We start from the raw sequence: 22806 nt of genomic DNA, 5'->3' as shown, positions 1-22806 counted from the left end.
TGTAGCTTTAGGCAAGTTATTGAACCTCTTAGATGTAGTTTGCCAATGTGTCAAATGGGGATACTAACAGCACGTTCTTTGTGGAGTGGTGATGATTACATGGGTTCAGGTACAAAGCATTGAGAATGGGTTCCTGGCTCATGGTGTGCGATGCGAGGGTTTGCTACAGCTACTACCAAATCCTCTGCATCCTTCCCCCACCCCAGCAAAGCACTGGGCAACATGGTGCCAAGGGAACACGTCCAACGTCCGAGGACCTGGAATTAAGGCTCATCTCTGCCCAGACAAGCTAGGAGCAGTTTGCCCCCTTGGTGACAAGGATCTTACTCACCTCACAGGGTATGAGGATCAAGAGCTGTCAATGGTATTTCCAGAGCTTGTCAACTACAGTGCCTGCTAAGGCCATGCAGGTGACGTGAATGAAGCAAGCAGAGGCTGTGGCGTGGCAGAGCCCACATCCAGATGGGTACCTGACTCTCGGCAACTCCCATTTGTTGCCACTCAGGCTGACAGTTGCCAAATGGTGATTTTTTTTCCCCCCAAAAAAGCAAGAAATCAGGATTTTTATGAGAAACGTCCTGATTTCTATAGATGGCGACTAATTCAAGGATTCTTGTGTTTGTTTTTTAAACATAGGGTCACCTAAACAAAACACTGAGGTAGGAGCGATGTGCTGCACAGGCTACCAGGGTGCATGTTCTGATGCTCCCCCTCCTCTCGGGGCCATTTCCTGCCCCTTCTTACATCTCTGTCCCCTACCACCGCCCCCTGTGTCCGGCACTCCATAGGGGATTTGGTCAAGGGGATTTTTCATGCTCTACTGAGATCAAGGAGTACAGAGCCCAGAAAGGATGACTTGTTACAAACCAAAAGGACAAAGGCAGGCAATCTAGAAAGTACCAGGTTTTATTATCTTTTTATCAAAAAAATCAGTAACAGACAACAGTTACAGACAACAGTGAGAGTTGGCTACAGAAGAGGGGCTCACTCCAACACACGGCCCGAGGTAAAGGGCCCTGGGGGTAGAAGGAGACCCAGCCAGCTGGGACCCTGAGTTGGGGTGGCCACGGGAGTTAACAGCCACTGATGCAGCAAGAGAGGGTGGTTTCCCTCAGCCCAGCCCAGGAGGGTAGGAGGAGACACTGCCTGCCCTGGCTAAGCCACCACCAGGCCTCTCCTCTCTGGAAAGCGGGTGAGTCCCAGATAACAGGGCCTCATCAGCCCTCCCCCATGCTCCCCCCAGCTCAGGGAGACAAGATTCATCTCAGCACAGCCAAGGCTGTGACATGTTGAGCCGGTTTAGTTCTCTAGAGCAGCGCTGTCCACTAGCTGGAAATGCTCTCTGCTCTGTCAATACAGTAGCCACCAGCCACGTGTGGTGACTGAGCTCTCGGAATGTGGTTAGTGCCACCGAGGAATGAAGTTTTAACTTTACGTGACTTTAATTGACTTAAATGGAAGCAGCCACATGTGGTTAATGTATTGGATAGCACAGCACAGCTCTAGGGCTTGGAGAAAGCAAACCGAAGAACACCAGCTGGTTCCCAAGCAGAAAGCAGAAAGGGTAGAACTGTCGACCTGAACTATTCCAGCCCAATCCGGAGAAGGCACCAGAAAACAGGGCAAGACAAAGAGGTAAAAACCCACCCAGCCACATGAAAATTCACTCACTCGACCACCCACCCAACATCAAACTGGATATATCACACTATTTCCTAAAAAAATATATTTATCTATTTTTCTAGAACCAAGGGAAAATAATAATATATTACAAGTACACAGACACAAATATCCCACCATCCCCTTTCATTATATTTAGGGATCTGCTAAAAAACTGTTTCAGCAAAAGCTACTTCTTAGAGGAAGCAGCTTCAGAAAGGGCCAAGGTCATAAGCAGAGGAGCGTAAAGTATAAAAAAAACTGGGGAAGAGGTTTAGTGAAAGAGAGAAAGAAGGAAGGAGTGGCCCTATCTAAAGCTATAAATAGTAAAAAATAAAAATAAAAATCATGTCTCCGGCTCTTCTCTCACTTCCAAGAAACAAATAAAAAAAAAAAAAAAACCATTAAATACAAACTTAGCAGGCACGGTGGAAATGTACAAGAGAGGGAAGAACATCTCAGCATCTCCACGCTTTGCCCGGGCAAAGAGACACTCTGCACAAAGGAATGAACCATTAAAAAACAAAAAATAAAACAAAACAAAACCCTAAAAATAGATTTAAAAATATTCTATAAATCCATTTCAGCATGAACTTTCAGCTCTTTCCCCCAAGCCCCAAATAAAAAAGGTTGATTTCCAAAAGTCACTTAAAAGAGCCTAGAATGGCCCAAGGTATACCACAGAGACTCCCGTAGTGTGATCCTAAGTATCCATTTACAGACACATCTCAAGGTGCAGATGGTTCTAGATCCTTCTCCCACTTCCTGGCAGAGGGACAGGCTGTGATAGGGAGAAAGGAAGGTGGCTGGGGACAGACCTCCAGCTGGGACTCGCACACACCCCCAGCCCCCTGGCTTCAGAGGGCCTGTGGATGAGGCATGTTCAGTATAGGCTTGAAGCTGGACCTAGATTCTAAACTGGAAGTTTAGGAAATGATCCAATCCCAGGCTTGCCTTCAGAAAAGCCAAGTTTAAGCCCAATTTTCTGCCAGGGCAACTGAGGACCCAAGAATCGAGAAGAGCCAGGCAGAACAGCAGAAGATGATGTCTCTTCTGACACTTAAAAGGTAATCAGAACTGGAGATACTGACAAGTCGGTATTAGGTTGACCTCCCCCTATGCTAACGTCCACCCTGCAAAATCCTCCGGCTTCCCGCCCCCCTACAGTCCAAGCCAGTGCCCCTGAGGAAGCTTCATGCGTAGAACTCATTGGTGGGGGCTTTTTTGTAGATGGGTTTCTTGCCCAGATCATAGCTGCCCTCGTCCTTCTTCTTCATGCGGTACACCAGCAGCAGGATCAGGAACACGGCGAAGAGGATGCCCACCACGCCGCCCACAATCAGAGCTGGAGAGGGAGAGGGGGAGAGGCAGGGGTGAGAACTCCTCATCGGGACCTTGGGGTACATCCCCCGTCTCTCCCCAGTCAGTTCTCCGACAATCAGACATCCTCACCACCACCGCTGCCTGTGCCAGGCAAGTTGAAGCCTTATTTAATTTGACCCTCACGACCTCAGTGGTGACAAGGGGGTCACTAGGCATTATAAGTCACTAAAGACCATAGGGCTAGAGTGGTAAGGCCACTATTCCAACCCACATCCGCCTGAGTCCAAAGCCTAGGCTCTTTCCAAACACCAGGCAGATACCCCACGCCCCTCAGCCACAGCTTAGCACCAACTGAGCCAGGAACAGGGACAACGGCAGGCCGTGGAGAACCCCGTGGATGCTTCTCCTCCAGTCCTTAGCACAGGAGTGCGTGCATATCGATGTAGGCCCACACTGCTACAGACAGGGGCGTACATTCCAAATACACACATGCAGAACGTGCTCATGTCCGTACTATTGCGTTATTGATAGTGACACATCACGGTTTACGTTCCCACATAGAACCCAGTGGCAAAGGCCTAGTTTCCATGCCCACTTCTCCCACATCCTGGCTGTGTGATTTTGGGCAAGTTCCTTCATCTCTTTCACTGCAAAATGGAAATAATAGTACCTTTCTCATACATTTGTACTACGGAGCAAATAAATTAATCCACTTAAAGTGCTTAGAACAGTGACTGGCACGTAGAATATTCAAGGCTCGTTAACTGTAAACCTTTAGGGTTTATTTATGTCTGTGCCCCTGAATCAGGGCTACACCACAGTAGGTGCTCAATAAATGACATGCACAGTCGGGCTCAGATGAGCACCTGGCTAGTGCCAGGCAGAGTGGGCTTCTAACCTTGGGTGAGCGTCTGTTCTGTCCACCAGGCCAGGTGGCCCGAATGACTCATTCCTGTCTGTTAGGGGCAGGGATGTCTCGCAGAATCCTTTCTGTGGCAGATTGAGTCCCCTAATTCGGTCTTACTTGGGCTAAGAAGATTAATTTTCCATCCCCGCACACACTACAAATCCATGCACAGAACGGGGACAGCGTGGCACAGAGGAGCCAAGTAAGGCTCGTTCTTGGCTAAGAGCCTATGAAGAAGCAGCGACAGAGCAAACAGAGAGCCCCTGGGAGGTGCCAGAAAAAGCACATGGAATTACCAGGCGTGAATCCCATTCCCATTCCTGTCACTTCTCCCTCTGCTGAGCCCAGCTCCTCCACGAGGCCCTGTCTGGGGCTCCCCACAGGGTCAGGGTTGACACAAGCTCAAAAGCTGACTGTGGCCCGAGGTCCTAGTGTCAGGTCTATCATTTCCCGGCCGTGACTCTGGACAAGTTCTTTAGACTCAGTTCCAGGTGGCTGCAGGGACCCAGTGAGGGGCACGGGAATCACGTGGCATATGGCAACCACTTAATAAAGCTGCTGGTGCTGTTTAAAAGTTACTGGCATGGAAGGAACCACCTCAGCTAGCTAAGCAACATAACTTTTCACATAAGGATCTTATACTTGGACAATTCTCAAATGGAAGATTAAAGAGATGAGCTGGTTTCAGTTCTTCTCTTGCTACGTAACCCAAAGCCTGGCTCTCAGTTTTCCTGTGTATAAGGAATGGTTGCTTGGATGAGATCAATGGTTTTTTTTTTTTTTTTTTGAGACAGAGTCTCGCTTTGTTGCCCGGGCTAGAGTGAGTGCTGTGGCGTTAGCCTAGCTCACAGCAACCTCAAACTCCTGGGCTCAAGCGATCCTACTGCCTCAGCCTCCTGAGTAGCTGGGACTACAGGCATGCGCCACCATGCCCGGCTAATTTTTTTCTATACATTTTTAGCTGTCCAATTAATTTCTTTCTATTTTTGGTAGAGACAGGGTCTCGCTCTTGCTCAGGCTGGTCTCGAACTCCTGAGCTCAAATAATCTGCCCGCCTCGGCCTCCCAGAGTGCTAGGATTACAGGCGTGAGCCACCGCGCCCGGCCGAGATCAATGGTTTTTAAATTTTTCTTGAAAAGTGATAGTACCTTTAGTTGATTAAAGCAAAACCTTGCCAGGTGTGGTGGCTCATACCAGTAAAGCCGAGGAGGGCAGATTGCTTGATCTCAGGAGTTCGAGACCAACCTGAGCAAGAGCAAGACCTCGTCTCTACTAAAAATAGAAAAGTTAGCTGTGTGTGGTGGCACGTGCCTGTAGTCCTAGCTACTCAGGAGGCTGAAGCAGGAGGATTGTTTGAGCTTAGAGTGAGCTACGATGATGCTGTTGCACTCTACCCAGGGTGACACAGTGAGACTCTGTCTCCAAGAGATCCTTCATCTGTCCTGGATGGAGGCAGGACACTGACGTTTGGCACAGAGCCCTTTCCCTATACCTAAGCAGTCCGCCCAGCCGGTTCCCAGGAGACAGGAGTTACCCAGCACAGGCCCGCTCACCAGGCCGGTTCATCCAGACTGGCCCCCAGCCACAGCCTATAAAACCACAGGGAGTTCCCTCGCTACCTCTGACAATATCCTAAGACAAAGCTTTCCCCACAACAGCCCATTACAGTCAAGAGCTCTCACGTGAGGCCAAACTGAGGCCCTCTGTAGGCCTCAGTTTCCTATTCTGTCACATGAAGATACCCCGTGCCCCACCTACAACACTAACAAATCGGAACAGCCCATTGAAGTTCGCAAAGTTATTTCATATTTTATTTTTCATGGACTCATTACACCAATCCAAGGAATTTACCATCCTACTCATTTTACAGATGAGGAAACTGAGGCTCATCAAGTTCAAAAGCTTCTCAGCCAAGGTCACAAGGCTGCCAAATGGCAGAGCAAGGGGACGGGAAGCCAGCTGAATTCTAAGGAGCCTCCAGACTTTGAAGGAAAATTAACTTTTAATGATTAACTCCCAGATGCCAAACCCAGCCTATGAAAGTGCTTTGAAAATTAACTGAGAAGGGCTTAAGGCAAGGGAATGACTCAATGCCTATTCTTTAGAAGCCTTTGATATGCAATTCTTCCTCCCTGGCCCCCACCACCAGGTACACAGTCAGAGTCACCCGTCACCCCTAAAAGGAGGTATAGTCCTTCGATGCCCCAGGGCAACCTGAGTGGGTACAAGGGAGGGGCCCAAGGAGCCTCCACTGCTGGAGGCTTCCCTGCCTGCAGGCACTGTCCCACCCTGAGCCCTCTTCCCTGGCCTTACCTGCCAGGACCTCTGTTCTCTCAAAGATGTTGCTGTCCTGGGCAGTGCTGGACATGGACACCTTGTTAGACACATCCTCATCCCCATCAAAGGGTGAGATCCTCTTGGGGATAACCTCATTCTCCTCCAGTTCCTTGGGTTCGGTGGGGACCTGGCGCCCAGGGCCTGCCCTCTCAGGGATGTGGTTATCTAGAGGCACCTGGAAAGGAGAAGAGACGTTCAGTGCATCTGGGGAGGGACTCAGGGTGGGGCACAGGGACATTCAGCCTGGCGGAGAATCTGGTTCCGCCATCTCTGGCTGAACCACGCGATCCTGGACCAGGAATTGGCAACAACCTCTCCACAACTTTTCTAGTATTATCTGTCCCGAATGGGAAATGAATGTGACCAACAGCACAGGGAAACAGGGGTTCCCAGGCTCTACTGGCCAGTGCATATTCTAGAATAACCACTCTGGAGGCAATGTGGCAAAACCTTAGACATTGCTTGCCTTTTGAGGCAGTAATTTTACCTTAGGGATTCTGTCCTAAGGAGCTAATCAGAGACTGTGTGTAAAAGATGCTTGCTGCAGTGTTATAATGTTACAATATCGAAAAATTAAAACAACTTTTCCATCGATAAGCGGAAATCAGGTGAACCATTACGCAGCCTATAAAAATGACAAGAACATTTAATTATGCAGGGAAATAATCATGACCACTTAAGCGAAAAATGCAGTACACAGAACTATATAAATAATTTTATATCAATGCTAAAAAAATAGCTATAAATGCAGAGAGAAGGAGTTGGTGTTGACAGTGACTATCCCTGCAGAGAGGATGGTCTACCTACAACCCACAGTTAGTTGACTGTCCCAAAATGAGCCCAAGGCCACAGATTAAAACAACTCTTCTTGCAGAGTGGGGTCAGACCCCTCACTTATCCTGCCCAACATGTGTGTCACAGAGGAGCAATGGAGAAGCAAAAGCGTGCAGCTACTTACCAAGGGGTGGATCACTTCAGGGAAGACCCTGGGGTCCTCTGAGTCATCTGCAAGGTCAAAATGGCTATGTGAGTGTGAGGTCCCTTACCCCAGGCAAATGACGCTTCAGCCGTGGCTGGTGGGACTTCTAACCTTACAGCCAGCCCCCAAATGCTCAATGTCCAGCATTCTAACCCCAACCTAAGTCACTCCACTGGTAAAATGTGCCCCTAAGACCTGCCTCCCTGGCCCTTTCGTGGGAATGTGTGAGCTGGTTCTGCCAGCTGCGTGAGCTCTGAGTCCTTGCCCTGTTGAGTGTGGATCCAGAAACCAACAGCAACACCTGAGAGCTGGTTAGAAATGAAGAATTTCAGTGCAACTGGATCAGAATCTGCATTTCAGCAAGATCCCCAGGGAATAAAGTTCGAAAAGAAAAGACTCCGATTGCAATAATAAAACATTTTACTGGGTAACTATGTGAGATGATGGATAAGTTAATTTGCTCCACTACAGAATATATTTCTATATGTATCCCATAATAAAATCTATTAAAAAAAAAAAACCAAACACACATTTACTGAGTGCTTGGTATGTGCCAAGAGCTTTACCTCAGTTCAGTCCCACAACAGTGATGTACTGTCATTGTTATTCCCATTTTACAGATTAGGAGACTGAGCTTCAGAGGTCACACAGTGGAGGTTTGAACTCAGGATTGTGTGATTCCAAAGCTCAAATTTCAAATCATTAACACGTCCCTGCACATAGGAGGGATGCTTCTCAGTAGCTGTCTGGCCTGGAACCCAGGGCCAGGGAATCAGAAAGACCACAAAAGCCACAGGCCCCTCCCTGGTCCAGCCCCGAGAGGCCTCAGTCCCTTCACCTACCCCCACCCTCCACTGAAGCAGGGGCTTGTTCTTGGTTCCCCAACCGCATCTCTGCCCCCCTCACCCCATCCTCACTTCCAAACTGGAACTTTTCCTTTTCCAAAGGAAAACACTCTGTGGGTCTTCCTTCCCCACCCCGACCCTGTCCTGCCACCCACTCACTCCCACCCCACCACACCCCCCACCAAAGGGAGAAGCCTGTGAGGGCAGGTTCAGGCTGGTGCTCAGAAAACCCAGAGCTACAGATGAATTCAAAGCACCAAACAACTTGCCCCTCAGGGTCTCAGGGATGGAAAAGTTTAAACCAGTTACTTCTGTCCCCCCTTTTCTGTGAAGGGGATGTGGGGTACTGTAGGAAAATCCGCACAAAAATCCAAGTCCCCAGGCATGGCTACCTTCCTGGTTGGGGAGGCCACCATCCCCTCCAGGCCTGCCCACCACACCCTCCGTACCCAGGTCTCCAGAGCCGGACAGCTCCAAGTCATCGGGTTCCTGCCCAGGCACCCCCACGTCCTCATCATCTGGTAGGGCTCCCGAGAAGTACCGGCCTTCCAGGAGGTCCTGGGGGTCGATGACCTCAGTCTCCCGGATCTAGGATGAAGAAAAGAGATACATAAGCCAAGATTCCTGGTACTCGAAAGCAGCCCACACCCCAAAAGCCAGTGAAGTGGGCATTCAAGTTCAGAAGGGGACCAGGCCAGGGTCTAGAGACCTGAGTCCTGGATCCCACAATGCCCTAACTTGCTGTGTGTCCTTAGGCAAGTCTCTTTCTCACTCTGAGCAAATAAAAATAGTAAAGATGGTAATAATCACATGATTGGATTACCATCACTGGGTGCCATTTACTGAGCACTTGCTATGTGCCAGACCCTGTTCTTCCTAACTCTAAAGTCATGCTATTAACTTATTTTACATCCGAGGAAATAATTTTCTTTTGGTGGCACAACTGGCAGATGGGGGAGTGAGGATTGCACACAGGCGAGCCCCCGGACACTGTACTCCGCGGTTCTATGATGCAGTAGCAGCTGATTCACACATGGCAGGGAGTGGGCGGCCGGCTCTAGTCTGGCGCAGTCCAGGACACCTTTCCCAGCTGAGTCAGACTGGGCTGGGGCAGATGGGCTGGCTCACCCACACCCAAGACAGCCTGAGGTCAGGGCGCTGCCCAGACCTGGTCACACAAGAGTGCACTCCTGGATTCAGTCTTGTCTTCAAACATCTCCCACAGATCTCCTCTGCTGCCAGCCCCGTGCAGGGCACAGAGAGGTACAGTCCCTGCCCTTACAGACCCTTCATTCCAGCACCCATAATTGTCACTTCACCCCCACCCCATGGACACCCAGCTGGTCACAGCAGAGTCGCAGGTCCCCCCTCACCAAGCAGCTTTCAAAAGGAAAGTGTCAAACGTCCAGGGAGACAAAGAACTTGCCCAGGGCCCTACAGAACATCAGTTACTCTGCTCATCCCGTAGCTCAGTAGAGTGGGAAACAAAACCCCCTCAGGAGTGTAGGAAACATCGGAACGCCCACCACCTTTCCTCCAGCTTCTGGGCTCAGGCTTCTGTCCGCCCACAGAACAGCAGCCCTGAGCAAGGTTTACCATTCCATTAATTAATTCAAACATTGAAGTGCCTACTATTTCCTAGAAGAGTGCCTACTATTTCCTCCACTCTTTGAACTTTAATTAAGTTCAATACACCTCCTCCCCACCCCACCTCACCACAAGACAGGCTCATCTTCTCCAGATGCTATAACTTCAAGGAGGTGGGGGTCTGCTTAGAATCACCGAATACCAGCTTGAGGACCCAGGAAGCTCCTGTCCTCCCCTTTCCCAGGCTTTGAAACAATTTGAGCCTGGAACAGGGCAGTGACTTTCCCAAGGTCACACAGTGAGTTTGCTACATAGCTCAGAGTGGAAAGCCGCCAGGTCTGTTTCTGACTTCCCCAGGCTGCCCTTCACCCAGCTGGGACTGCCAGTGACATGGGGGGTGTCTGAGAAGGAACATCAGTCCCTAAGACAAGGCTATTGTCATTGCAGGAGAGGCCAGGTTCCTCCTGTACACCTCCCATTCCCCCCCACCCCTGGCCCCTGGCTTCCGGTGAGAGGCGGGGAGAGGCGGTGGCAGAACCTGACTCTCATGCCCTCTTTTTCACCCCCAGGGGACAGGATGCTGGGTTCCCGGAAGGGAGCAGGGTCAGGCTGGGAGGCAAGCAGTGGGCAGGCATCACTCTCTCCCCAGGGGCGGGGGAACCTCTGCTGAACGCCTGGCACACACGGGGGCGGGAAGCCAGCAGGGGTTAAGCCCTGGTAAGGGATGACTTCATGACTCGGGAATCAGGAGCCGTCAAGCTGCTGGAATTCCAGCCCCCGCACACAGCACACAGCCCGTGCCTGTGGCTTTGGTTTGGCAAAGGAGGAGAAAGGCTCCTCCGTGGTTGCGCAAGTGCCTACACCTAGGGCGGGGTCCCTGGGCTCCTACCCCCATCTCCCGCTGCAAATTTCCCTTGGGCCCAGAATCTGAAGCAGCAAGACCTCCGGGGCTCCAAGTGACAGGCCTTAACTAAGCACATAGCATGTTGTAGGTCCTCTTAATAGACCCTTTTTTGCAGAGATGGGAATGAGAGCTCAGAAAGATAAAGTCACTTGTCCAAGTCCACACAAGCAGAAGAAAGTGGCCACACTGGACCAGAACCCAGCATGAGTCACTCGGGCTTTTAACCACATACATATAAACACATACGTGAACACACATGTACATAGGGCTGCCAGTCCACCACAGGCTAGAAGGGAGCCCTGTTAAGTGGGGGTCAGAACGAGCCAGGAGAGGGAAAGAAGGTTCTTTGACCACTTGTTGACCTGCAGGGTTCAAAGTCCTCAAGTCAGGCGCTGGGGTTCCATCACCGGGGCTTGTCTCAGGCGGAGACCTTCTCCCCTCCCAGGCCATGGAATGTTGTTTATGCATCCAGCCTGTCTTTTAGTATGTGAAAGTGCTAAGAAGAGTTTCAAAACAACCCATGGGATTAGCGCACTGATTGGCTGTTACTACCTACCTCCGTTTTACATTAAAGAGATAAAGACTAAGAGGGAAGGTGGAGTGTGAAGATCTTGCAGCCAAGTCAGCGGCAAAACCAAGGCTGAAACCAAGATTTATTCCCCACTCAGCCCTCTTTGTGAGCACCTGGTCGTCCCCAAGTCTTCTTTTTTCTTTGTTTGGTTTTTTGAGAAAGAGTGTTACTCTGTCACCCCGGGTAGAGTGCCGTGGCATCATCATGGCTCACTGCAACCTCAAACTCCTGGGCTCAAGCGATCCTCTGCCTCAGCCTCCTGAGCAGCTGGGACTCCAGGCATGCGCCACCATGCCTGGCTAATTTTTTAATTTTTTGTAGAGGTGGGGTCTTGCTATACCCCAGCTAGTCTCGAACTCCTGGGCTCAAGTGATCCTCCCACCTTGGCCTCCCAAAGCACTGGGATTACAGATGTGAGCCACCGTGCCCGGCCCCCAACGCTTCATCTTTATACCAGGTTTCCAGAGAGAGAAACAAGTACTCTAGGGTCACATTGGGGATCAGCAACATAGCCAGGATTTTAGACCCTATTTCAGGTTTCTAAAAGGACAGAGTCTTCAAATGCTGCATTAGATGAGCCCAGATTTCCCGCCTAAAGCAAGACAAGGCACTGGGAAGAAGCTTTGGCTTCTTCCAACTCCTAGTGCTGGTGGGAGGACACAGCGGATTAAATTCTCCCTGGGTGCTAGAGGCAGCCTCTCTGCCCTGTTCTGGCCCCTTCTCCACCCACAACCTCTGCCTAGAGGGAGACTCCCAAGTGGACAGGAGCCATTTAGGACTAGGCCCGCAAGGCCGGACCAAGCCCCATGTGATTGTGGGCAATTGTCCATTTTTTTGTAAAGGTTGGGAAGGCCCCAACAGCCCTCCCTACTCCCACCCTCTTTTCAGACAAGGCCCATTCAGTCTGGGCTGGCTTTGAAGAACCAGGCCACCCAGCAGCCTGGCCCAACCCTGACCAGAGAGGGACGCCGCCCTGCTCCTAGCTAAGAATGTGGTCTGTTCTCCCTAGCTCACCCCCTCCCTGCCCAGGCACATGTGTTCACATGTGTGGGCATGCACAGGCACCCTCTCCGGGCCCCCAGGTCTCCCTGCATCTTTGTCCCTCTCACAGATACGCGATAGAAATTAACTAAAGAAGCCAGTGGGCCTGGGTCCCACAGACCCTGCAGGATCCATGGCTGCTGGGGACCTGGGATTGGTGCCTGGGGAGTTAGAGATCCCAGGTTCTTCCCCAGACTAGCCAGGGAAAAGAAGGGTAGGTGCTCTTTTGTTCTGTAGGGACAAACACCTGCCAACAGAAGGTATCTAAGGCCACCAAGCCCAACCGTCTCATTTTATAACCTAGCAAACAGATTAGAACTAGACAAAGGACTTTGGCAGGGTCACCTAAGCAGCTGGCAGCAAGCTGGAGTTAGAACCTAGGTCTGCTGGCTCCCAGGCCAGAACTGTCTTCCCTCCCCTTCTAGGGTCTTGGCTGCCCCTAGGGGTCTCAGCAAATCCACAGGCAGCAGCTGTCACTCCAGTTATACTACCCATCTCGTCCTTAGGCTATAGGCGTGAAAACAGGAAAAGGCCACCAACCTTATCCCAAAGTCCTATGGCTTCTGTTACCCCAGGAAAAGTACAGGTGACTAATAGGAGTATCCAATATCTGCCCGGCGCCATGCTGGGTTCTTCCTCTATATAAGCTCATTTAATTGGCACAACAGCCTTGTAAGGGGTTCTACCCATTTTGCAGATGAGGAAACGAAATTTGAGCTGAGCCACTCATGACACAGCTAGAAAGCGACACAGCTGGCATCCAAACCTAGATCTTTCCAACCACAACCAGGGCTTCTTGATGCCACCCACTCTTCACCTCTAACCCATCAGCCCACAACACACCGCCTGGGCCAGGGCTCCAGGGCACCCCTTCCCCTGCCTAGGAGTAAACGAAGGTGAAAGTGATATTGCTTAAACAAAGGAACAGAAACTTGGCTGGGGCACCAGGGAGGAGTTCAGGTCAGGGCTTGGTTAACTGTGAACTAATGAGCCTTCCTCCACCTGGCTCCTCCCCAGGGGAGGTAGGGTCAGGGACACACTTGACCCTCCTTTCAGGATGCCAGACCAGAAGGGTAATAACTGAGCAAGTCAGATTTGGCGGGGGCGGGGGGTGTGGGGCGGTGAGTACTCCGGGCTCCAAATGCTGGGCCCACCAGAGTGATTCTGGCAGAAGATCCCCAGGAGGATGAACTGTCACGTCACGGTCACTGTCTTCCCTCCTCCCTTCTGAAGGGTCAGACATTCCCCAGAAAGGGTAGAACCTGGGGGCCACAATCAGCCACCACCCAGAGTGGCTGTTCATAAAGGCAGAACTGTAGTCCTGCCACTTCCTAACTATAGGAGCCAGGAGTTGATTTCATCTCTTAAATCCTCAGTTTCCTCTTCTGTAACCAGGGCTGGTAGCACCTTGCAGGGTGACGAGGATTAAGTGAAATGCATTAGTGTGTGCAAGGGACCCAGCACTTGGCCTGGTACACAGCAGGTGCTCAATGAGTAGTGGCTATTATTAACCCCCACCTGCCTTTTTTCTGGCTAAGGGGATTAGTGCTCAAAGAGTCGGAGACCTGGGAAAAAGCAGCAGCTCTGCTGCTGGAAAGAACCTGGTCGGTGGACAGAGAAGTGCTTCACCAACTAAAAAAGAACATAACATAACCTAGAGTGGGTTACTATTGTGCTACTGAGACCAGGGACTTTTCAACAACCAACTGGGTCCCTTCAGACTGTGGAAAAAAAAAAAAGACCCAGAGGTGGACAGAGACCTGCCGAAGGTCACACAGCTCTGAACACCTGTCCTAAGCAGACAGAGGCAGAGGAAAGACTTTTTATTTTCCCAGCCCGAGCAAACAGAGGTGACCAGAAACACCTGAAATTCTATTAATACTTGGGGACCCGGATCCCCAGAGTATTTCCTGACTTCCCTCAGGGACCAAAAAAAATATATCTAGAAGGTAAAAAGAAACCACACACCAATCTGTGGTCTGGTGCTCTGGCAACTGAATGGTTAAGCCAGGTCTGGGGGTGGGGGGGGGAGTGAGGGTTCAAATGTGGGCTTCAAGGTCGGGTTACTCTGAACACAATCACTCTGGAGACAGCCAGGCCTGGCACTGCCAGCAACCGGCTTTTCACCACGCCTGGGGGCAGCTCATTCCCACAGCAAGGACTCTAGGATCCTGGGGTGCTAGCAAGAAATGCGGGGACGGTTCTCAAGTCTCTGGACATCTTGCCAGGAGCCAATCCAGCACTCTTGTCACTGACTCCCTGGGTGATCTTTGGTGACTCGTCTGAGCCTCAGTTTCCCCATTTGTAAAAGATGGTCTCAAAGAGACAAGCCTCCCTCTGTCCCAAGGCCTGGTAACCAAGCTGGGCATTGCTCCGATTACCCGGTGGAGACAGCAGGGAGGGGGCTGGCTCCCTCAGGGCCTCAGAGACAGAGGTGCATTGAAGCTGGGGTTTGTAATCTAGGCAGCGGATCCAAAATCCCTGCTGGACCCACGGGCCAAGGAGGCTCTCAGGACGTAAACAAGCCTCCTGTGTTCTCGAGAGCAGAGTCAGAGACTACGCTGCAGCCTTGTCTGGGCTGATTAGATCAGCCCTGGGTGCTGGCTTCCTGCCCCTTCCCCGCCTCCCCCGCCACCCGGGGAAGCCACTGCTCCAGACCAGGTCAGTCTGTCCCACAGACGTCTCTCAGCTGGGCTTCCCACTCCGGGTGACCAGCCCTGCCATTCGCCACCCTGCCCCAATGCCCAGAGGTTTGAGTGGTACAGCCAGTCCCCGCAGGCCTGGCCACCGGCCGCTGGGCTTCAACAAGTCACTGTTTCCACACACGCCAAGCTCTCACTCCCCTTTCCATTACCCAGGTGTCACCTGACTAGCAGCCTCTCCTACCGTGCCAGAGAAAACTGGAGCAGCCGAGCTCCTGGCCAGCCTGGCCTGCAGAAGGACAGGGGAGGGGCAGATGTGCGGGGAGAGAGTGGGGGGCACTGAACAGGAGGGTCTGGCCCAAAGGAGGGGTGAAGAGAAACGGGGGAAGGGAGGTGGGTGGGAACTGGGGTTGGGGGGAATGACTGTATAAGGTCGAAGCTGGAAAGAACTGTTAAGATCAGAGTAATCTTTTGGGGAGTCCTGGAGCCATCTGAAAAGCATGAAAAGGTATGAACCGCAAGAACTGTAACCATCAGTTTACAATTTCAACGCGTGCACAGACACCACCTCCCGGAAGCCAACCTCTGGCCAGGTTAAGAACTCTTGTCTAGCCACTAATAATAAACTAAACTTAAGCCAGCACTTTACAAGTTTGCCAAACACCGATTATGACCCTTGAGTGACACAGGTGTTTTATAGAGGACACTGGGGCTCACAAACAAAGTGACTTATTAACTAACAGTGTGTGTGTCCCTGGGTGAGCCGCAGAGCTGGGACCAGGACGGAGTTTTCCGGCTGTGAAGCACACCCACTTTCCAGCCAACCAGCCTCCAGCGCACAGGGCCAGGGAGGCCCCGTGAGGTACAGGAATGCACCCAAAGGTCGCCGGTGAGTTAGTTAATGACAAACCAGCCCAAGAAGTCAGGCTTCTTGTTCTCCTAAGGCTAAATCAGATCAACTGTTGCCATGTGTGTTCTCCTCCCTCTCTAGGGCGCCATGAAATGAAAATGTATGGAAACCTGGCTTTTCAGAACACTGTACCTTTTCCGTCCCCCAAAGCCCAGAGCGCTATTTGCAATTGCTCAGCCTCCTTCAGACTAGAAACTCTGCCTCTCCAACACAGGAGGGTGGCCCTGAGTCCAGGGCAGGGTCCAGAGTGGTCCCTCTCTCTCCAAGCTGCACGCTGCTGCTCAGCCTGGGGCCCCTGCGGATCCCAGTAGGAGAGGTGGGGCTGCCAGGAACTGGTTCTTGTTTAAATATAAACCCATCCAATAATTAGCAAACAGCCCACTTCTAAGACAAACAAATAGATTTGGCCTCCATCGGCCCCACCCTAGACTCCTCCCTTCCCACCTCCCAGCTGTGGGGTTAGATATAAGGGAGGGGCAAAAGGGAGGGGCAAAAGCATTCCAGGGGCCCTGGGCATGGAATCCTCACGGGACCACCTGGCATCAAGGTGGCCTGGGCAAGGAAGGGAATTGTCACTAACACTTCCCCCTACCAGGCACAATACCAGGTGCCTTTATTTGCAGCTTTGTCATCTCCTTTAAGCCTCTCCGCAGTGGTCACCATCTTCTTAACAGACCAGGACTCTGGGGCTCCGAGAGGTTGAGCAGCACATCCAAAGTTATGGAGCTGGTACGAGGAGGACTTAACACCTCTGGAATTAGGTCTGCCTAACACCAAACCAATGTTTCAGCGCCCTCCAGCCAGCCCCAAGAAGCAAGAGTGGGCGTCACCCCAGCAAAGAATCCTGGGGTCAAATCAAATCTGAACTGTACCAGCTTTTCTCTGTGAACTCAGGCCACATGCAGCCTCGGTTTTGCTTTAAGTAGGGGGGAAAAAAGTACCGCCCGCTCTGCAGAGGTCTAAAGACCAATCTTGAGGACTGGCTGCACCCTGTGCAATGTCAAAGTCCCCATGCAGGCAAGGGGCTGTGAAGGTTCCAGGCCTAGCACAAGTATTTGCTGTATGTCCCCTCGAGGCCCTGGGCACTCAGACACTGACTCCCACAGGACAAGGTAAAACTCTCAATCCATTCCAACACCCCCGCCACACAGCTATCGAACCCATTAGCCAAGAGGCTGAAAGGAAGTGGGTGACGCAGCCTGCGCTGGCCTTCAGTGACTCACAGAGCCCTGTCCAGCCCCCTCCCCTGATCTAGGCGTTCATTTGGAAATCACACCCACCCATTCAGTCCAGGGGGCTGAAGGACAGCAAGGAGCCAATTCCTGCCAACAGGGCGCTGGGGCTGGGAGCCCAGCCTGGCTTCCCCAGCTCCCCATTCAGGCCTTCTCAGCACTCCAAGTCCTTGGAAAAGCTCTCTGTTTCTAGGAGCTTGGGATGGCAGGAGCTGAATGTCCCCCACTCCACCCCCCACTTCTCTTCTGAGACTGGGACTTGTTTAGACTGTTTACCAAGGAGGCCAAGAAAGGTCCCCTCCCCTCACCAAGGGCTCTTAGGGCAGGACAGACCCTTATAAGGCAATAGTCCAACCTTCTCATTTTAGAGTTAGGGACATGGACCCAGAGACAGGGCATGTTTGCTCAAGGTCACCCAGCAATGCCTAAGTAGGATCCAAGGTATCTATCTACCTTCAAACCAAGGAGATTTCGTTATCTGGGATATTCTCTGAGAATGCTCAAACCGGACAGACACCTTGCCTATCAGTCAGATATGGTTCTGACCTTGACAAGCCCCTACATTCCTCTGAGCATCAGTCTCCCGTAAAAACAGAGATAATAGTACCCACCTCTCAGTATCACTGAGAGACATTCATTTTAGTAATAAGTAACTTTAACGCACCTTTAGAATGAAGTTACATGCATGAACTTCTTCATTCATACAAACATTTCCTGAGAATTCACCAGGGGACAGGTATCTCACTATAACCAAGAGCGCAGAGTTCCTACCCTGGGTGCAAGTGGGTGGAAAGTGGGGTGGGAGGATGGTGGTGGGACTCAGAAATTTGATGGAGTTAATTTTCTCAGGAACCATAAGTTTCTTCAAGGGAGGGAATACTTTAGATGTCTTTATGGTTTCCACAGCCCCTTTTGAATAGTAGGTACTTAATTATTAATCAAATTCAGAGCTGGAAAGGCCTCTGGAGGCCATCCTGCTCAAACCCTTCACTTTACAGATGGGGGATGTCACCCCAGAGAAGGAAAGGGACCTCCTGCCAACCTCACAGAGCCCTCCAAAGCATGGCCCAAATATTTTCCTGGGTGTTTGGTAACTCTCTGGGCTCTGAGATGTCTCAAGAGCACTCACTGGTCACTCAACGGTCCTAGAACCCCATATGCTTCCGCTGCCACCCCTACTTCCATGCCATCAAGAAAATTCTCAAGTAGATCAGAAATATCTTTCACCTGAAGTACATGTGATGGGTGGGGGATACTTCCCCAGAACTGCCTAGGCCTTGTGCCAAGCTGGTGGGCCGTGCCCTTGGGCAGCAACACCTTTGGGGGGGGGTTCCCAAAACAAGGCTGCCTTTAATTGGCCAGAGAGGGAGTGGCAGGAAGGCGGATCAGGGAATGCTCCCAGCTGGACAGGAAGAACTGGTTTAGGATGGCAAACCCCGCCAAACAGAAGAGAGGGCAGCTGGGTACTCAGCTTGGGTTCCCTTCCCAAAACCTGTGGCATTGGGGGAGGGGGGGCGGCAACATGAAAGGGGAGGGTCACTATTCGAGATTCTGGTGTTCTAGATGCTCTCTGCTACCTCAAAGTGGTACCAGTTTGCCTCTCTCATCTGGAAAGCAGGCATAATATGATCCCCACGTGCTACGCTTTTCGTAAGGATAAAATGCACCAGCCCTGGTATATGGAAAGTGCTCTATAAATCATAACTGCTGTTAGCAAAGCCCTTCTCCCTTAGCCTCATTTTTCTCCACCTGCCAAATGAAAAGGACAGACCGGATCATTTCCTTGGCGTAAGCCAACTGTGGCTAGGTCTGATTTTTCCAGCCACAACCTAGGGAGGAGGGGGATGGGCAAAAGGGGAAGTCTTGTGCCCCAATTAGAGGCAGGAGGTCTGTGACATTAGTCGGGAAGTGGGGAGCTGAGGTCAGGATGAGAAATCTTTCTCAGGAAGCAGCTGCCCAGAGCTGACATCTCCCCCAGTTGATGGGTCACCCTACCTACCACTGACACAACCCCCCTCCCCCAAACCACATCCTTCTGACTGCCCCTGGTACACAGCTGTCTGCTCCTCACCCCAATGCACCTGCAGGCTCAGCAGCCCTGAGCTGAGACTGGCATGTGACTGTCCATGGTGACCTCAGCAACCACCTGGGTCCTTTCCTCTTTTTTGTTACACTGCCCAGGCAGTGTTCCTTCAGAGGCTTCCCCAACTGCTTGACCCCAACACATCCTTCAGGGCTTCATTTAGAGAACTGCACCACAGAGGTAGAGGGCTTGGGTTCTAGTTCTGGTTGCCCTTGGTTTGGGAAAGCCATCACCTCCCTCTGGGTTTCTGTTTCCTTCCACCTCATTACTCCTTGAGGCCTTCCAGCCTAAAATATCAACAGACTCTAAACTAGTCTTGAGTTATCCAGGATGTGACACAACAGCCAGCTAGAAGTTAAGCTAAAGAAGAAACTTTGAAACATGGCTGCCTAAATTTGGATCTGACTTGGCCCCTTACTAGGGGTGTCACCTTGGGCAAGTTACTTAACCTCTCTAGCCTCAGGGAGTTTAAGAACAGTAGGGTTGTTGTCAGAATTCAGATCGTTGAGGGAACCATTAGAAAGCTCTTAGAACAGTGCCAGACACACCAAAAGCTCTAAACGTTTGCTATCATCACTGCATGCCTGGAATTGTGCTGGGTGGTATCACTCAGGGTCTCATTCATTCCTCAACAAGAGCTCTGGCCAGGCCAAATCAACCTTCCCCTAAGTAAGGTCTGAGGAATAGGAGCCCTAAGGCTTTCAACGAAATTAACATTAATGATTAAACTCCAGGGACTCATAGCCCCTAAAAACTGGGGCTAAAGGACATAAAGCCCAGGCTGGGAGGAGGGGGAGGCGGGAGCGGGGAGAGATTCCCTTTCCCAGCAATTCCCATGCCCCCAATTTCCCAGATGATTGCCTCCCACCAGGATGGATGGAGCTTCTGCTGGCCCAGGGCTGTGCAAACTGTGGCAGGGACTACTGGACAATGAGAAGGAAAAGTTTCTCTGGGCTCATTGAGGTCTTCCCTCCCCCCAGCTCTCTTCACCCTACTCAAGGTGGACGCTTCAACTTTCCCATCTGAATGTCGGCAAAAATGAACAAGTGCTCCTCTTGCAGAAAGCAGAAGCTCAACTCCTGGCCGAGTGCTGAGCTTAAACCATCCCTCCCCTCTGCCCTTGAAAGATCGGAGTCCCCAACTTTCTAGGAACCCTGAAGCAGCAGCAGTCACCTCCTGCCCCGCTCCCCCATACCCTTTGCGCAGATGGTGAAAGAGACTCCGAAGGGGCAGGGCCTTGCACTAAGTCACAAGTCAATGGCAGGGCCGGGGCCAGAACTGAGGTCAGGGCTCAGTTCTCCACTCCCCCGCGTGTGAAGGAGAGCCCCAAACCCCTCCCCTTCCGAGTACACGCAGCCCCCATGCCCGGGCCATCTCGGATTCTACAGCTGCCCGCTCAGGGCGCCCAGAGGGCGAGGAGGGGGACCCAGCGCTGCGACCAGGGAAGGCACGAGGGCGTGGGGGCTGAAGTCTTGACACCGGCTTAGTCACGTCCGAGCCCGGAGCCCGCGGCGGGGCTGAGCCCAGGGGAGGCGGGAAGAGCAACAGGCTGGGGACGCACGGCGCGCGGAGGAGCCACCCGGGAGCCTCCCTGTGACCCCGGAGCAAAGTTTCCAACAAAGTTTCCCCGGCCTTGGCGTCCAGCTGGAGGCGGCGCAGCCCCTCGAACTCCCCCGCGCCGCCCCCCAATCCCAGGCTCCGGGGAACAAAGGAGGGACCGATCTGCCCTCCTCCCCCCCCGGGGGACCTCCGAGCGCCTACCGACTCGGCGGCGGCGGGGGCGCCTACGAAGAGCAGGAGCAGCGCGAGCAGGCGGGCGGGGGCCATAGTACCGCGGAGCGGAGAAGGCGCGCGGCTGGACGAGTGGCCCCGGGCGGGCGCGCGGCCCGTCTTATAGGCAGCCGGCCCCCCCCCCGCCCCGCCGCAGCCCGCCCCCGCCGCCCGCACCGCGCCCGGAATTCCCCCGCGAAATCTGGGCCTGCGGGGCGCTGCGCCCGCCCGCGGCTCTGGAAACCCCGAGGGACCCGCCCCGCGCGCGCCGGCCCGGTCGACCTCTAGACCTCTCCTCCGGGAGCTCCCACCCCCTTGGTGTATTTGGTCCGCTGCTAGGCAGGCCCACAGAGATCGCCGTGTCTAACTCCATTTGATAGTTGGGGAAACTGAGGCCCAGGGACGGGAAGGAAATGCCCAGGGTCTTCGGTTTAGACCAACGCTTCCAACCGGGTGCGCTCCCCTCTGGGCGTATGAAAGACTTTCCGAATGGGACGTGAACACAGGTAGTTTTAAGACAGAGATCAGCAAACTTTTCTGTAAAGCGCTAAATCTTCTCGGCTTGGTTAGGCTTTGCGGGCCACACAATCCCTGTGGCAACTATTCAAACTGGAGCGTCCTAGCTCAAAAGCAGCCCTGAACACTAGGAAGGAGCAATGGCCATGTCCTAATAAAATATTATTTATGGCCGCTGAAATTTGAATTTAACATAATTTTCACGTGTCACAAAATAGTATTATTCTTTTGACTTTTTTTCAACCATTTAAAAATGGAAAAATCATTCTTAGCAGTGGGCTGAACAAAAATAGGCGAGGGGCAGCCAACTTTGGTCTCAGGGTAGCTAACCTCTGTTTTAAGGGATGCTATTTTCCAGATTTTGAACTTTCTAAAAAGTTTGATCTCTCTGAGAACTGGTCTGCAAGTTTATCTCCATTCTCGGCTCAGCTTCTGCCCTTTAAAAAAGAAAGTTATGTGTCCCCCTCACCCCTCATCTTCCTAACATTGGGGAGAGATGGTAAAATTCTCGGGGGTCCCAAGCACAGGTACTGCTGGAATTCCTGGGGGAAACATCCTATGATGATCAAAGTACAAAAGGTGCCTAGCCCTGTCTCTCCCTGACTTCTACATAAATCTAAGGGTGTAACGTGGCTTTAGAATTTGGGTATTTTGGCCTCTGTTGGCATGTTACAAATTCATATATTTTGTGGGGTGGAGTGTTGGGAGTGATTTCTCCCTGTTTCATCCCTTGAATGTTATCAAAGAGTAAAAGTCTCTTGAGGCAAACAGCCTTGACAGATTCAAATGCTGACCATGTTGTTTCCCATAGATTTAAAGGTCGGCAATTATTTCCAGCTATTCTTAATAGGATTTGGAAAGAAACTGGAAAAAAATGAATGAATCTCATGCCAGAATAAGAAATCCTTTTGCAAGTCCAATGGTTTGTAATCTTTGCTTTCCATAGAATTGAAGGAGGGCCTAATCTACTTGTCGGTAGAGAGATCATTAAAAATAATTTTTGATGATAGATCATTATGATTTTAGAATCTGTCATCATATTGCTATAACAAAACTTCAGTTCCTACCAACTTCTTTAAGTGAAGAAGGTTTCTTCAGCACTTACACCAGAGGTGTGCAGGTAAATGTTTGACAGTAGGCTGAGGGAAGCAGGGAGTGCTAATTGGTACTATTTGACAATTTCTGTACTGTAAATACTCTATGGCTGATTTCAAGCTACCAATGAGATGTCACTGAGCATGGAGTTGGGAAGACATGAGCAGTTCTTTCTACCACACAGACTCAATAGGTGTAAATATCTCCCTACACTTCACTGGTAGTAAAGTGTACTGAGATAATTAGGAAATGACGCGTTTTGAGTACTATTTCCTTTGTTTTTAATATAATCGATTTAATTGTAAATTTATATAATTTAATGTTTAGTAAGAATTATGTTTGACAACTAGGTCACAAAATTCTTAAAAATTGACCTTCGTTAGCACTCTGGGAGGCCGAGGCGGG

General features: G+C 51.4%; 1 protein-coding gene across 1 annotated transcript; it reads right to left on the bottom strand.

Annotated features, from left to right (window-relative positions):
* Nucleotides 1-2213: 2213 nt before the first annotated feature.
* On the bottom strand, nucleotides 2214-20881 carry SDC4 (syndecan 4). The gene is made up of 5 exons (XM_012657944.1): nucleotides 20782-20881; nucleotides 8500-8638; nucleotides 7185-7231; nucleotides 6203-6401; nucleotides 2214-3004 (listed from the first exon to the last, which is right to left on the bottom strand). The coding sequence occupies exons 1-5, from the start codon at nucleotides 20845-20847 to the stop codon at nucleotides 2853-2855; spliced, it is 603 nt and encodes a 200-aa protein (XP_012513398.1). The 5' UTR covers nucleotides 20848-20881; the 3' UTR covers nucleotides 2214-2852.
* Nucleotides 20882-22806: the final 1925 nt, after the last annotated feature.

This window comes from Propithecus coquereli, unplaced genomic scaffold, assembly GCF_000956105.1.
Source record: "Propithecus coquereli isolate 6110/MARCELLA unplaced genomic scaffold, Pcoq_1.0 Scaffold566, whole genome shotgun sequence".
Lineage (NCBI taxonomy): Eukaryota > Metazoa > Chordata > Mammalia > Primates > Indriidae > Propithecus > Propithecus coquereli.
This window is presented reverse-complemented; position numbering and strand designations above follow the sequence as displayed.

Excerpts from the sequence above, each read along its gene's own strand:
- SDC4 (XM_012657944.1), bottom strand. The coding sequence starts at position 20,847 with ATGGCCCCCGCCCGCCTGCTCGCGCTGCTCCTGCTCTTCGTAGGCGCC. Across the intron at positions 7,232-8,499 it reads GTCCGGCTCTGGAGACCTGG|ATGACTCAGAGGACCCCAGG; the intron begins GTACGGAGGGTG and ends TTGACCTTGCAG. Across the intron at positions 6,402-7,184 it reads CTGAAGTGATCCACCCCTTG|GTGCCTCTAGATAACCACAT; the intron begins GTAAGTAGCTGC and ends TCTCCTTTCCAG.